Genomic DNA, 14,251 nt, shown 5'->3' on the forward strand with positions numbered 1-14,251 from the left:
AGGAGAAATATCAAATAAATAGTACCAGGGTGGGTACAGAAGCCCCAATGGACAAAAGTACTGGGCAGGAACCAGGCTAGATATAGAAAAGATCTGTACCATCAGAAGAAATATAGACAACTAAAGAGATCTGCAAAGATAAATCACCATAATGAGTGTCTAATAAATATCTATAATGCAAATAGTCAGTATAAATGTGATAAATTATGAAGCAGAAACAGAGAGGGAGAGAGAGACTCCGCTGCTGTACTCCAACACCAATAATAAACCGCTGTGATTGTTAGAAAGATTATACTTATAATACTGCAGCCATAGAACAGACCTTAAACACCTCTTATTGCTCAGCAAAAGTATGGTGATTGCCTCTGCCACAATGCTGGGCTCCTCATTAGAACCCCTGATAGGGAAGCGTGGATCATCACTCCTGTGGTGCCGATGTTAATGACACGAGTCTGGGCTCTGAAAGTAATGAAAGTGGCCTAAATAAATGCCCTTACCATTGGTCGTGCCATATACATATATATATGAAGAAATTCAAGAACTGATTTGTCATATCCACAGCTGGCTCATAATTCAGGACCTTGGTAAAACTTCGGGGGACTGATAAGAACACCTTCCCACAAGAGAGAATCTTTTAGAAACTGCCTCTATATAAGTAACCAGTCCAGACATTTCATGTTAACGTTTATTTTAAATAATATTTTACTTATTTTAATAGATCCAGGACCAGTTATCAAACTTGGGCTGAGCCTGGAGAAAATAAAGGCCTAAAAGGCGATCCCTCCACCATGTGCAAAGTAAATGAGGGAACACCACGAGATCTCCTCAGTGATATTTGTACACCCCGACTACAACCGTGACTGGGATCCTCCTCTATTGCTAGAGGAAAGAAAGTTTCTTCCCGTAACAGAGGGAGATTATCTACTGTGAGGCAGTGGGACTATGGGTTCTTAGCTGTAAAAACCCTGGGTACAGATTCTGTATTGTAGGAACCGTGACTGCTGTAAGAGTAGTGAGAATATGGGATCCTCTGCCATATGATGCTGTACTGTTGATTCACGACAAAAGTACAAAGAGGGTCGAGATACCCTCCTTGATAAATATAATAATTATAGGACTAGAATCTTTAACAGGAGGATGATCAAGAAAACTAGACCGATTGCCGTATGTGGAGTCGGGAAGGATTCTTTCCCCCAACATGATTAGCATCAATCTCATGGGTTTTTCTACTCCCGGAACAGTAGTTTGTCATGTTATAGGGTGAACTCAATAGACATGTCTCCCTTCAACCATAACTACAAAAGAGTACTGACTTTAGTACTTAAAGGCAGTAGCTGAATTGAGATTCCTGTTCCAAAACAGAAGAAACACTAAAATACTAGGTCGATCAGAGCATAGTTGTTCCCCTGGCTGAGCCCAGATGCAAAGATTGAGCCAAGGGAAGCTGGATCTGGGTGCAGAAACACGAGGACTCTATACCCAGAATCGAGGCCAGAGGAGACAAAGTATGAAGAGGTAGGCTGGAGACACGGTACGAGACACGATGCCAGCGTCCCAAGGCACAAAGCCATAGGCACAAAGCTATTGGTACAAGGCACAAAGCCACAGGCACAAGGCCATTGGCACAAGGCACAAAGACATGAGGGAACCAGAGGTATCATGAGCCTCTATGAAGTACAATGAGGTACAGAGGCACTAGGAGTTACTATAAGTCTCAGAGGCACTATAATGTATTATGAGGCCCAGAGGCACTATAAAGTACAATGAGGCACAAAGGTACCCTAAGGTGCTATGAGACACTATAAGGAACTATGAGGCTCTATGATGCACAATAAAGTACAGAAGTACAATGATGCACGATGTGCCACTGTGATGTACCATGCGGCACTATGATGGACAATGCGGCACTATGATGGACAATGTGGCACTATGATGGACAATGCGGCACTATGATGGACAATAAGGCACTATGATGTGCCATGAGGCATTATAATGTACCATGAGACACAGAGGCACTACAACGCACAGACTAGGGCAGTGTTTGAAGGCGCTAGACAAGAGACTAGACTCAGTTTCAATCAAGAGAGTAATTCACCTGAACTCAAGATAAACCTCCTATATGAGTAGTACACCTCAATTATCAGACTAGCTCCACCTGAAGGAGCCAATTTAATAATGAGGCGCAGCTGGAGGGCAGACTTCATGAAGACAATGTGCTGAATCAACACCCTGTGTCCCATGGACAGAGTAGTTAGGCCACGGCCCCACTATCAGTATTTGATCAGTAATTTTTCTCAGGAGTGGAAGCTAAAACCAGGGGAGGAACAATCAGAGAAAAGGTATTAGGCCAAGGCCCCACTATCAGTATTCGGTCAGTATTTTTTCTCAGGAGTGGGAGCCAAAACCAGGAGTGGGTGATAAATGCAGAATCGGTCCCCTTGTTTCTATTATACCTTTTCTCTGATTGTTCCACTCCTGGTTTTCGCTCCCAGTCCTGAGAAAAAATACTTACCGAATACTGACCAAACACTGATAGTGGGGCTGTGGCCTAATAGAAACAAGTGCACCAATTCTGCATTTATCTCCCACTCCTATTTTGGCTCTGACCCCTGAGAAAAAATACTGACTGAATAGTGACCGAAAAACTGATAGTTGGGCCATGGCCTTAGAAGGATAACGGTTTTGCAGACAAAAAGTGAGGCATGTGTTTATTCAACCACAAAGAGATACAAACATGCTTGGAATAAGTCATAATGTGAAGCCCAATCCTGAGGCCCTGTGCAGCCATGACATGCAGCTAACTGAAGTCAAACTCCAGCACATGAGGCTCTAGGCCCATGGCGTAAAGGCATGAGGCTGCTAACCGCCAAGAGGCCTAGCCCGTAGTAACAACATCTAGACCATGCACTTACATGTGTTGGCTCCACACCCATTAGAATGCGGCATTATTGCAGAGAGTGCACAGGCTGGCTTTTGGCTGAGGGACCTCTGCCCAGAGAGATGTCGCCCCGGACTGCTTGACAGAGGGATGGGAAGCTCGAGAACCCCCGATCCCTCTGTGTCCATAGAACGAAACTCCACCTTGGAACGCATGGCTCGCGTGTCACAAGATGTGCGTCCAGGCAATGCAGCGTGATGCCTTGAGCCCTCCACCGACGGAAGGGGCGAAGCCAGGAGCCACTTTCCACTCTACCAACCTGGCTGAGGGACCCCCGCCCAGTGAGGTATCAGCCCGGAGCCTCTTCACAGAGGGAAGGAAAGATCGATCCCCTCCGATGCCCCTGAGCCCCCAGGTAATCTTCATGCTGATGCGCATATCTCTCCTGCATCTATCTTGCAAGGGAAAGGAAAAAACACTGGACGGTGGAGGTGGGAGGGGCCTTTTAACCTCTCTGTGATCCCGTCCCGTTATAGGTCAAGGAAGGACCATGTCCTAGTGTGCTGTCCTGAGGACGTACTGTTAAATAAATGTTAATTTGCCTAAATAAATAAGTTTACAAGTCTAAATTTCAATATATTTCAGCAGGATCAAGAAATATACATTATGAAAGAAGTCCAAGTGGATTCATAAATAAAAGTACACAGACACTTCAGCAAATATCATAAAACGGACATACCATATAATAGGGAATAACACCAAGTAAGGATACCCCAAGACTCCTGAGGAGGAATTTTTTTTATCTTTATGTATTAATACAAATATGTTTTTATTGAACATTTTTTTTATATGTTGTGTTTATTCACATTGATAAGTAGGATTTATGGTTAGCACCTAATAGCACCCCTTCTGAAATCACAGCTTATAAATGCTTTCTGTAGCCAGACAAGAGTCTTTCAATTCTTGTTTGAGGGATTTTCATTCATTCTTCCTTGTAAAATTCTTCCAGTTCTTAGGTTCCTGGGTCGTCTTGCATGCATTGCTATTTTGAGGCCTAGCCACAGATTTTCAATGATGTTCAGACCAGAAAACCTTGAAGGCCATTGTAAAACCTACAGCTTGCGCCTTTTGAGGTAGTCTATTGTGTATTTTGACGTGTGTTTAGGATCATTATCCATTTGTAGAAGCCATCCTCTTTTCAACTTCAGCTTTTTGTTTTTACAGATGGTGTTATGTTTGCAGCAAAAATTTGTTGAAATTTCATTGAATCCATTCTTCCCTGAAACGTTACCCCGAGCCACAGGCTGCAACACAACCCCGAAGCATGATTGATCTACCCCCATGCTTAATGTTTAGTGAGATGTTCTTTTCCTTAAATTCTGTGCCCTTTTTTCTACACACATACCTTTGATCATTGTGGCCAAAGAGTTCTATTTTAAGCTCATAAGTCCACAGGACTTTTTCCAAAATGCATCAGGCTTGTTTAGATGTTCTTTTGCATACTTCTGATGCTGAATTTTATGGAGAGGACGCAGGAGAGGTTTTCTTCTGATGACTCTTTGATGAAGGCCATATTTGTGTAGGTGTCTCTGAACACTAGAACAATGTACCACAACGCCAAAGTCTTCTAAATCTTTCTGAAGGTCTTTTGAAGTCAAGAGGGGGTTCTGATTTGCCTCTATAGCAATCCTAGGAGCACTCAAATTTTGTTTTGTCTTCCACACCTTATCTTGACCTCCACTGTTCCCGTTAACGGCCATTTCTTAATTACATTTCGAACTGAGGAAAGGGCAACTTAAAAACGTTTTGCTATCTTCTTATATCCTTCTCCTGCTTTGTGGGCCTCCACCATCTTCATTTTCAGAGTGCTAAGCAGCTGCTTAGCAGAATCCATGGCTGCTGTTTTTTGGCACAAGGCTACAGGAGGCTGGGTTTTCATAAAGCTGGGAAATTTGCATCACCTGGCCTTTCTTAACGATGATAGCGGATAAGCCATAACCCTAACAAGCTAATCAAGTTCTGAAATCTTGTTCAAAGTTATCTGAGCACACAAATTTCCAAAGGTGCCCAAACTTTTGCATTTGACAATTTTCCTTTTTGTAATTCTTAGAATGTAAAAAATTACAATATTTTTTTTTTGTCTAAAATACAAAAGAAATATGTCACCTTTAACTTTAGGCCTTTTAGAGTTCATTTAATCTTTAACTTGTTTAACCATTAAAAATAACAGTAATTTTGACCAGCGGTTCCCAAGCTTTTACATGCCTTTGTACATAAAGAACCAGATTTTATTCCACAACACGTTTCCACGCCGTACTTGTATCTTTCCCAATTCTAAAAACTAACTGTACCAGTGTACAGTTGGTTTCTGCACTTGATAAAGACGCCAGTCTGGCGTGAAAACGTGTTGTGGAATAAAAAACGCTTCTTTATATATTGGATCAAGGATTATCATTTCAGTTAGCACAGCCCAAAACCATGAATTGTCTTTTCCTTCAATCACCAAATGTGAGCAGAGTGGTATAAGGCTATGTGCCCACGTAGAGTTTTTGTAGCGTTTTTGCGGCGTATTTACGGCCGCGAAAACGCTTGTAAAACAGTCTGCCATGCAAAACAATGTGAATTCGGATGTGCTGTGCACATGATGCGTTAATTAGCGCGCCGAATTCGCATTGCTTTGCAAAAGGCAGCATGACCATTTCTACCGTAAGGATCAAAAGACTTTCTGTTCAGTCTATAAAATGTCCTGCTCTGCTGATGAACGCTTCTACCCATTGGTTTAAGTGATTGGTGAGGGTCTTTGGAGCTGGACACTTTCTGATTAACAATAGTAAACAAGGGTTATAAGCATATAAAGGAAGGTTTAAAAACTTAATTACACTTCCAGGTATCCAACATTTTTTCTGCCCATGACCTTTATGGTGTTCATTGTGTGGTAAAAAAAAGTTTACATTTTAGGCTTAGTGCCCACGATGCAGAAATGAAGCAGAAATTTTCCTGAGCATTTCTGCATCTCCTTGGCAGAAAAACGCATGCGTTTTTACATGCGTTTTTACATGCGTTTTTGACGCGTATTTGTATGCGTTTTTCCAATGCATTGTATAGGCAAATACGCATGCAGAAAGGCACAAGAATTGGTCATGTCCGTATTTTTTCTGCGAGTAAAATCTGCGCAGAAAAAATAAGGACCATGTGCACAGAACTTGCAGAATGTCATAGGAAGTCATGGGATAAGGTATGCAATGCGTTTCTGGAGCGTTTACGCGCTGCAAATACACACCAAAAACGCATCGTGGGCACACAGCCTTATAAAACAAAATTATGATGTGCTTTTGTATTCAGCCCCCTGTAGTCGGATACCCCTAAATAAAATCCTGATTGACCTTTTGCCTCTAGAAGTCACATAATTAGTAAATTAAGTCCATCTGTGTGTAATTTATTCTAAGCTTAACTACAACTGTTTTGTGAAGGCCACAGAAGTTTGTTTGAGAACATTAGAGATAAAACAGCAACATGAAAATCAAGGAACACACCAGACAGGTCTGGGATAAAGTTGTGGAGAAGAGTAAAACAGGGTTAGGTTATATAACCTACCAATACACGACTGTCCACCTAAACTGACATACCAAGCCAGGGGGGCACTAATAAGAGAAGCAGTTAAGAGGCCCATGCTCACTTTGGAGGAGCAGCAGAGATCCACAGCTCAATTGGGAGAATCTGTCCACAGGACAAATATTAGTCCTGTACTCCACAAATCTGAACTTTATGGAAGAATTGTAAGAAAAAAGACATTTTTTAAAGCAAGCCATGATAATTCCATTTCGCAGTCTATAATAAGCCATATAGGGGACACAGCTAGCATGTGGAAGAAGGTCCTCTGGTTAGAAGACACCAAAGTAGAACTAAAATGGGTTAGATGTAAAACAAACTGTGTGTCAGAAAACTAACACAGCACATCACCCTGAAAACACCATCCCCACTGTCAGACATGGTGGTGGTGTTTTCTTCGGTAGGGACAGGGAAGATGGCCAGAGTTCATGGGAAGATGGATTGAGCTAAACACGGGGCGATTCTTGAGAAAAACCTGTTAGAGGCTGCAAAAGACTTGAGACTGGGGCATAGGTTAAAGCTATCAGCAGGACAACTCTAAACATAGCACCAGAGCTACCATGGAATAATTTAGATCAAAGCAAAATCATATGTTTGTGTTCAAAGTCCAGAACTAAATCCCACTGTGAATATGTGGCAAGACTTGCTGATCATAGACGCTCTCCATTCAATCTCACTGAGGGAGACTGAGTTTGAAAAGAAAAATGGGCAAAAATTCTAGCCTCTAGATGCTCAAAGCTGGTAGAGATAAACCCCAAAAGACTTGAAGCAGTAATTGCAGCTAAAGGTGGTCCTACAAAGCACTGAGTCAGGGGGGCTGAATAGAAATGCACGTCACAATTTTCAGATTTAATTTTTTTAAATAATTAGAAAACCATGTATCATTTCTTTTAAACTTCACAAATACTTGTTACTTTGTGTTGGCATATCACATAAAATACATTTAAGTTTGTGGGTGTAGCATGAAAAAAATGTGGACAAGTTAACAAGCTATGAATAATTTTTCATGGCACTGGTTAAACAGTAGCGATCGGAATAAGCTCCGGTTGCAGATCTTATAGGCAGATGCCTGAACCCTCACCTTACATTAGCACCCAATGTAGGACATACTATTACGTCCTAATGTCATGAAATGGTTAAATGGGTTTTCCAGCCATTTAAAATTGATGGACCATTTTTAGAATATGACATTACTATTAGTATGAATTTGAATAGACCGCAGCGTTTATGTGAGCAGCGCGGACTCTCAAGTTTACAGCAGCTTGCAGGCTAGTACACACTTGGATATTGCAGTATTGCTAAATTGAAATTAATACTGCAATGTTCATTTCTCCTGCAGGGATGCTACAGGATAGCTGAAGCAGTACTCAGCTGCAATGTATATCAATCACATGTGGATGCAGCAAGCTCTCCACAGGGAGAGCCACTAAGCCATTCCTGTTAGGGGCTGCCATATGGGCATGTTAGTTCTATGGTGGGAGAAGCATAAGTTACCACCAGCCACCTAAGGCGGTACTTAAAGGGAATCTGTCACCTCCCTGTGAGATACGAGATCTCTACTATGTGCTTACAGGTTATAGAAAAGTAAATCTATACTTACCTGTATGGCCCATAGTAGAGGTCTGATTGCAGAGAAATGTGTTTTTATCAACTCTGTTCTGCACAGGCTTGGCGTCCCCTGGATGCCAATAAATCACCGCCTAACTGTTTATTATTCCCCAAAATCCCCGCCTATATGCTTAGTTACCATATTCCCCCCTCCCCTGCACATCACAGGGCCCTGTGACGTGCATGCGCAAAGTGCCATTCATATAGAGCGTGCTTTGCTTCATCCTGGCCAGTCTCTCTGTGCACTGCGCTGCAGGAATCTATTGCGCAGGCAACGGGGAGTCACTGTCACTTCCTGGCGCCTGTGCAATAGATTCCTGCAGCGCAGTGCACGGAGAGATGGGCCGGGATGAAGCATTGCGCATGCCCAGAAAGTCAGGGAGCACAGTGCACGTCACAGGGCCCTGTGATGTGCAGGGGAGGGGTGGAATATGGTAACTAAGCATATAGGCAGGGATTTCGGGAAATAATAAACAGATAGGCGGGGATTTCTCGGTGTCCGGGGGACGCCAAGTCTGTGCAAAACGGAGTTTATAAAAACACTTTTTTCTGCATTCAGACCTCTGCTATGGGCCATACAGGTAAGTATAGATTTACTTTTCTATAATCTGTAAGCACATAGTAGGGGTCTGATATCTCCCAGGGGGGACAGATTCCCTTTAATGTAGGGGAAATATAGAATGAAATTCAGCCTGCTGACTATGATCAATCAACAAAAATTACATTTGAAATTAAAGACTACAATATACAGTGGTGTGAAAAAGTGTTTTCCCCTTCCTGATTTCTTATTCTTTTGCATGTTTATCACACCTAAATGTTTCAGATCACAAAACAAATGTAAATATTAGACAAAGATAACACAAGTAAACACAGAATGCAGTTTTTAAATGAAAGTTTTTATTAATAAGGGAAAAAGAAATCCAAACCTACACGGCCTGTGTGAAAAAGTGATTGCCCCTTAAGCCTAATAACTGGTTGGGCCACCCTTAGCAACAACAACTGCAATCAACCGTTTGCGATAACTAGCAATGAGTCTTTTACAACGCTCTGGGGGAATTTTAGCCCACTCATCTTTGCAAAATCATTGTAATTCAGCCACATTGGAGGGTTTCCGAGCATGAACCGCCTTTTTAAGGTCATGCAATAGCATCTGAATCGGATTTTGTATGCTTAAGCCATTCAAAGGTGGCCTTGGATCATTGTCCTGCTGCACACCCAAGTGCGCTTCAGCGTGTGGTCACGAACAGATGGCCGGACATTCTCCTTCAGGATTTTTTGGTAAATAGCAGAATTCATGGTTCCATTTCCCACAGGAAGTGTCCCAGGTCCTGAAACAGCAAAACAGCCCCAGACCATCACACTACCACCGCCATATTTTACTGTTGGTATGATGTTCCTTTTCTGAAATACTGTGTTACTTCTACGCCAGATGTAATGGGACATAGACCTTCCAAAAAGTCTAACTTTTGTCTCATCAGTCAACAGAGTATTCTCCCAAAAGTCTTGGTGATCATCAAGATGTTTTCTGGCAAAACTGAGACGAGCCTTTATGTTCTTTTTGCTCATCAGTGGCTTTGTCTTGGAACTCTGCCATGCATGCCATTTTTGCCCAGTCTCTTCCTTATGGTGGAGTCATGAACACTGACCTTAACTGAGGCAATTGAGGCCTGCAGTTCTTTGGATGTTGTTGTAGGATCTTTTGTGACCGCTTGGATGAGTTGTCGCTTTGCTGTTGGGGTAATTTTGGTCAGCCGGCCACTCCTAGGAAGGTTCACCACTGTTCCATGTTTTCGCCATTTGTGGATAATGGCTCTCAGTGTGGTTCGCTGAAGTCCCAAAGGTTTAGAAATGACTTTATAACCTTTTCCAGACTGACAGATCTCAATTACTTTGTTTCTCATGTGTTCCTGAATTTCTTTGGATTGCAGCATGGTGTCTAACTTTTGAGGATCTTTTGGTCTACTTCACTTTGTCAGGCATGTCCTATTAAAGGGATTTCTTGATTGAGAACAGGTGTTGCAGTAATCAGGCCTGTGTGTGGCTAGGGGAATTAAACTCAGCTTCCCAAGATGTGATAAACCACAGTTAATTTATGTTTTAAGGAGGAGGGCGATCACTTTTTCACATAGGGCTGTATAGGTTTAGATTTTTTTTCCATAATAAGAACCTTCATTTAAAAACTGCATTTTGTGCTTATTTGTGTTATCTTTGTCTAATATTTCAATTTGTTTTGTGATCTGAAACATTTAAGTGTGCAAAAGAATAAGAAATCAGGAAGGGGAAAACACTTTTTCACACAACTGTATATTAATGCAAACATTATTTGTAAAATTTGTGATGCTTGAATGTATTGTGCTAATGTTCTTATAAACTATGAGATAAAGAGCTGAAATTTGGGCTTTTGAATTCAGGGGGAAGATTCAACAGGACCATGGTGTGCAGGGCTACTACAATTTCCACATTGGGTGGAAATAAATGGCTGAGGCTATGTGCCCACGATGCAGAAATGAAGCAGAAAATTTCTGCATCTCCCTGGCAGAAAAAACACATGCAGATTGTACATGCAGATTGTACATGCGTTTTTCCTGTCAAATACATGTGGATTTGAAGCGTTTTTCACATGCGCTTCTGCATGCGGGTTGTCAAGCGCTTTCCAGGCGATTTTAGCATCACTTGGAAAGTGCTTGCGACAACTTGGTCACACTATATAAATCCATGCAAACAGCATGGATTTATATAGTGTGACCGTAAAAGAATGTTTAAAAATAAAAAAATAAATCTATACTTACCCTCTGATAGCCCGGCGTGTGTTGCTGCGCTCGCTCCTGTCTGCCAGCTGATCGCGGGACACTGCACTAAAGGGCCTGCAGTCAAATGACTGTGACGTCACCGCAGGTCCTACAGTCCTGCCCACAAGCAAAGGGAAGGAGACCGGGGGCCGTCGGTAGGTGAATATAAACTTTATTTTATTCTTTTTTTTACAGGTTCTATGGTACCCAGGTCTGGATGAGAGTCTCCTCTCCTCCAGAACTGGGTACCATCCGCACATTGAAACGCATATAATCTGTGAGTACAAATGTACAGACACGGATTATGTGCGTCTCAATGCAAGTCAATGGCGACGATTACGCCGCGGTTCCGCAAAATTTATGGACATGCTGCGGATTTTTGAGCGAAGCATAAACGCTGCGGAAAAATCCGCAGCATGTGCATAGAACATGCGGAATCCCCTTGGGGACCATGGGGTGCGGATTACCTAGCGTTTAACAAGCGTTTACGCTGCGGAAATTCTGCAGCATAAACGCTTGAAAAACGCTACGTGGGCACTCAGCCTAACAGTAGCAGTCTGTCTCAGTCGGTGCCTCATTTAGAACAATTGTGCAATAATAGATTCATAATTAAAATATTGTGTCATACTTGATCCAGCAAATACTAACATATATGATGATAACCTCCAAGTAAGCTTCCGTTTTACTGAAACAGCTAATGCGTTGGTTTACAGCTCTGTAAACCTTAGCTTCAAGCATTTGAAGACTATGTACCGTAATACAGTGTTCTCAGGATGCAAACATTTTTACAAGCAAGAGGAAAGATAAATGATATTATTTTGTAGCACTTTGTTCAGTAACTCAACTTAGAGAATTACATACCTTCACTTTCACAAGCCGTTTTGTTGCCTTTATTTTGGCTTCGCAAAATGCACCTCTGTATTTAGCACTCACATCTGTGCCAACCGACAGGAAAGGAGGTTCATCTAAAGACTGTTAGGAGAGAGTATCATTTACCAATTAGTAATAACCTTTATATAACAGTTTTCAATATGCTGTAAGAATATCCAAATATCTCTCTCATATATTATTTATATATATATATATATATATATATATATATATATATATATATAATTATAATATGTATACATATATATATATATATATATACACATATACATACATATACACATATATATATATATATATATATATATAGCCAAATATCTCTCATATAATATATATATATATATATATATATATATATATATATATATATATATATATATATATATATATATATATATATATATATATATATATATATATACACACATACACACAGGGTGGTCCAAAAGTAAATGGCCAGAAAATAATAACATTTCCTTTGATTCATATATAAAACTATATTTACTAACACAAGCATAACATTGACAATTACATTTTATTCTGAACAATAAGGGTATGTGCCCATGATGCAGAAATGCTCAGGATTTTTTCCTGAGCGTTTCTGCATCTCTCTGGCAGGAAAAAACGCATGCGGATTGTACATGCGGATTGTACATGCGGTTTCCTGCCAGGGACATGCGGAAGTGAAGCGTTCTTCACTTTCATTTCCGCATGCGGGTTGACAAGCGCTTCCCAAGCGATTTTAGCATCACTTGGAAAGTGCTTGTCAACTTTACACTATATAAATCCATGCAACCGGCATGGATTTATATAGTGTGTGAATGTCAAAAAATAAAAAATAAATATATACTTTACCCTCTGATGGCCCCCGGTGTCCTGCTTCATCGGTCCCGGCTGCCGGCAGTGAAGACTTTAGGACCTTCCGACGTCAGCGTCACGTGACCCGTCACATGACTCTGACGTCAGCGAAGGTCCTTCATTCAACCGCGAAGTGCCCGGGAAGCCAGCAGGACGCAGCGCGGGCCGTCAGAAGGTGAGAATATATATATATTTTTTATTTTATTCTTTTTTTTTTAATGGTACCTGGGTCTGGATGAGAGTCCTCTCATCCACACCCGGGTACCATCCGCACATTAGACCGCATGAAAAGCGCATCAACATATACAGTGATGCGGATTCCATGCGGTCTAATGCAAGTCAATGGCGGCAAAAGAGCAGCGTTTCCGCAAAATCAATTGACATGCTGCGGATTTTTGACCGCAGCGTTTACGCTGCGGAAAAATCCGCATCATGGGCACAGCACATGCGGATTTCCATTGGGGAACATTGCTGCCCTTCTACCATGCGTTTTTCATGCGTTTCCGCGGCGTTTACGCAACTGCAAAAACGCCGCGGAAACGCATGAAAAACGCATCGTGTGAACTCAGCCTAAGTTTTTTCCTTACCATAGAAAAAGGTGGGGGGGAGACAGTAATGCAGCAGCCCCCACTCACATACTGTAGCAGATAGCTGGGAATGACTTTTTCCCTTCATCCTAATTATTGAAAACCACAAGATAAAAACTATAATGTGTGAACTCAGCCTAACACAAAAGCCCTTAAATTTTATCAGTGCAGGTGCTCCAACTGTTTTCCATTACAATTTGCACAGCTTTGAAGTCGCCTCTTACGCTTCAACAAACTTTTTTGCACAAGTCTCTTTGGGTAATAATTTCTTGAAATGCATCTCTTATGTAATTTTTCAAATCACTGACACTTTTTGGTTTTCGACTATAAACTTTGTCCTTGAGTACTCCCCAAAAGAAAAAATCCATTGGGGTCAAGTCTGGTGAACGTGCCGGCCAATCAAGTGGGCCTCTTCGGCCAATCCATTTATTAGGAACTGTTTCATCAAGATACTCGCGGACTACTCTTGAATAATGTGGAGGGGCCCCATCTTGTTGGAAATAAAGGTCATTTGAATTAGGCTGTTGCTGTAACTGGGGAACAACTTGATTCATTAGAATTTCTAGATACTTATCTCCTGTGACTGTTCCATAACCCTCATAACCTTATTACACTTTCTGTCCACCTACTTTTGGACCACCCTATATCTATATCTATCTATCTATATATATATCGCACACACACAATGCCAATGCATCCCAATAAATATGCAAGTTATGCCTCAAGTCAAATAAAAACTTGAATACTGTAATCAAAGTCTATAGTGGTGCAAAGATTTGCCCCTCCCCCACGCCAATCCCACTGTCCAGTGATCACTGCCAGCAAGCGCCATTTCTTCTAGAAGCAGCATGGCGAGTGCCTGCCCGAGTTGTTTATATTGAGGTGAGATGAGTTTGTCATCCCCAGAATGAAGCTTTGTCATCTTGGTAGCTGCATATGCAACTCATCTCGACTGCTGAGCTTTGCATAAGTTGCATCCAAAAGGACAGAAGATGAGCAGCTAATGAAAGAAAACACTTTTGATTCACATG

The 14,251-nt window shown here is 41.5% G+C and overlaps 1 protein-coding gene across 2 annotated transcripts in view; it reads right to left on the minus strand.

Moving 5' to 3' along the window:
* The window catches only part of ARID4B (AT-rich interaction domain 4B), a 593,887-nt gene that overhangs the window by 477,086 nt on the left and 102,550 nt on the right, over positions 1-14,251 (minus strand). For both annotated transcript variants that reach the window (XM_073671468.1, XM_073671469.1), the window contains one exon: positions 11,746-11,856. In XM_073671468.1, coding sequence (XP_073527569.1) covers positions 11,746-11,856 — 111 coding nt within the window. The remainder of the gene's footprint in view (positions 1-11,745; positions 11,857-14,251) is intronic.

Source organism: Phyllobates terribilis, unplaced genomic scaffold (assembly GCF_046119375.1).
Source record: "Phyllobates terribilis strain yellow unplaced genomic scaffold, ASM4611937v1 Scaffold_3__8_contigs__length_932513732, whole genome shotgun sequence".
NCBI classification, from domain to species: domain Eukaryota; kingdom Metazoa; phylum Chordata; class Amphibia; order Anura; family Dendrobatidae; genus Phyllobates; species Phyllobates terribilis.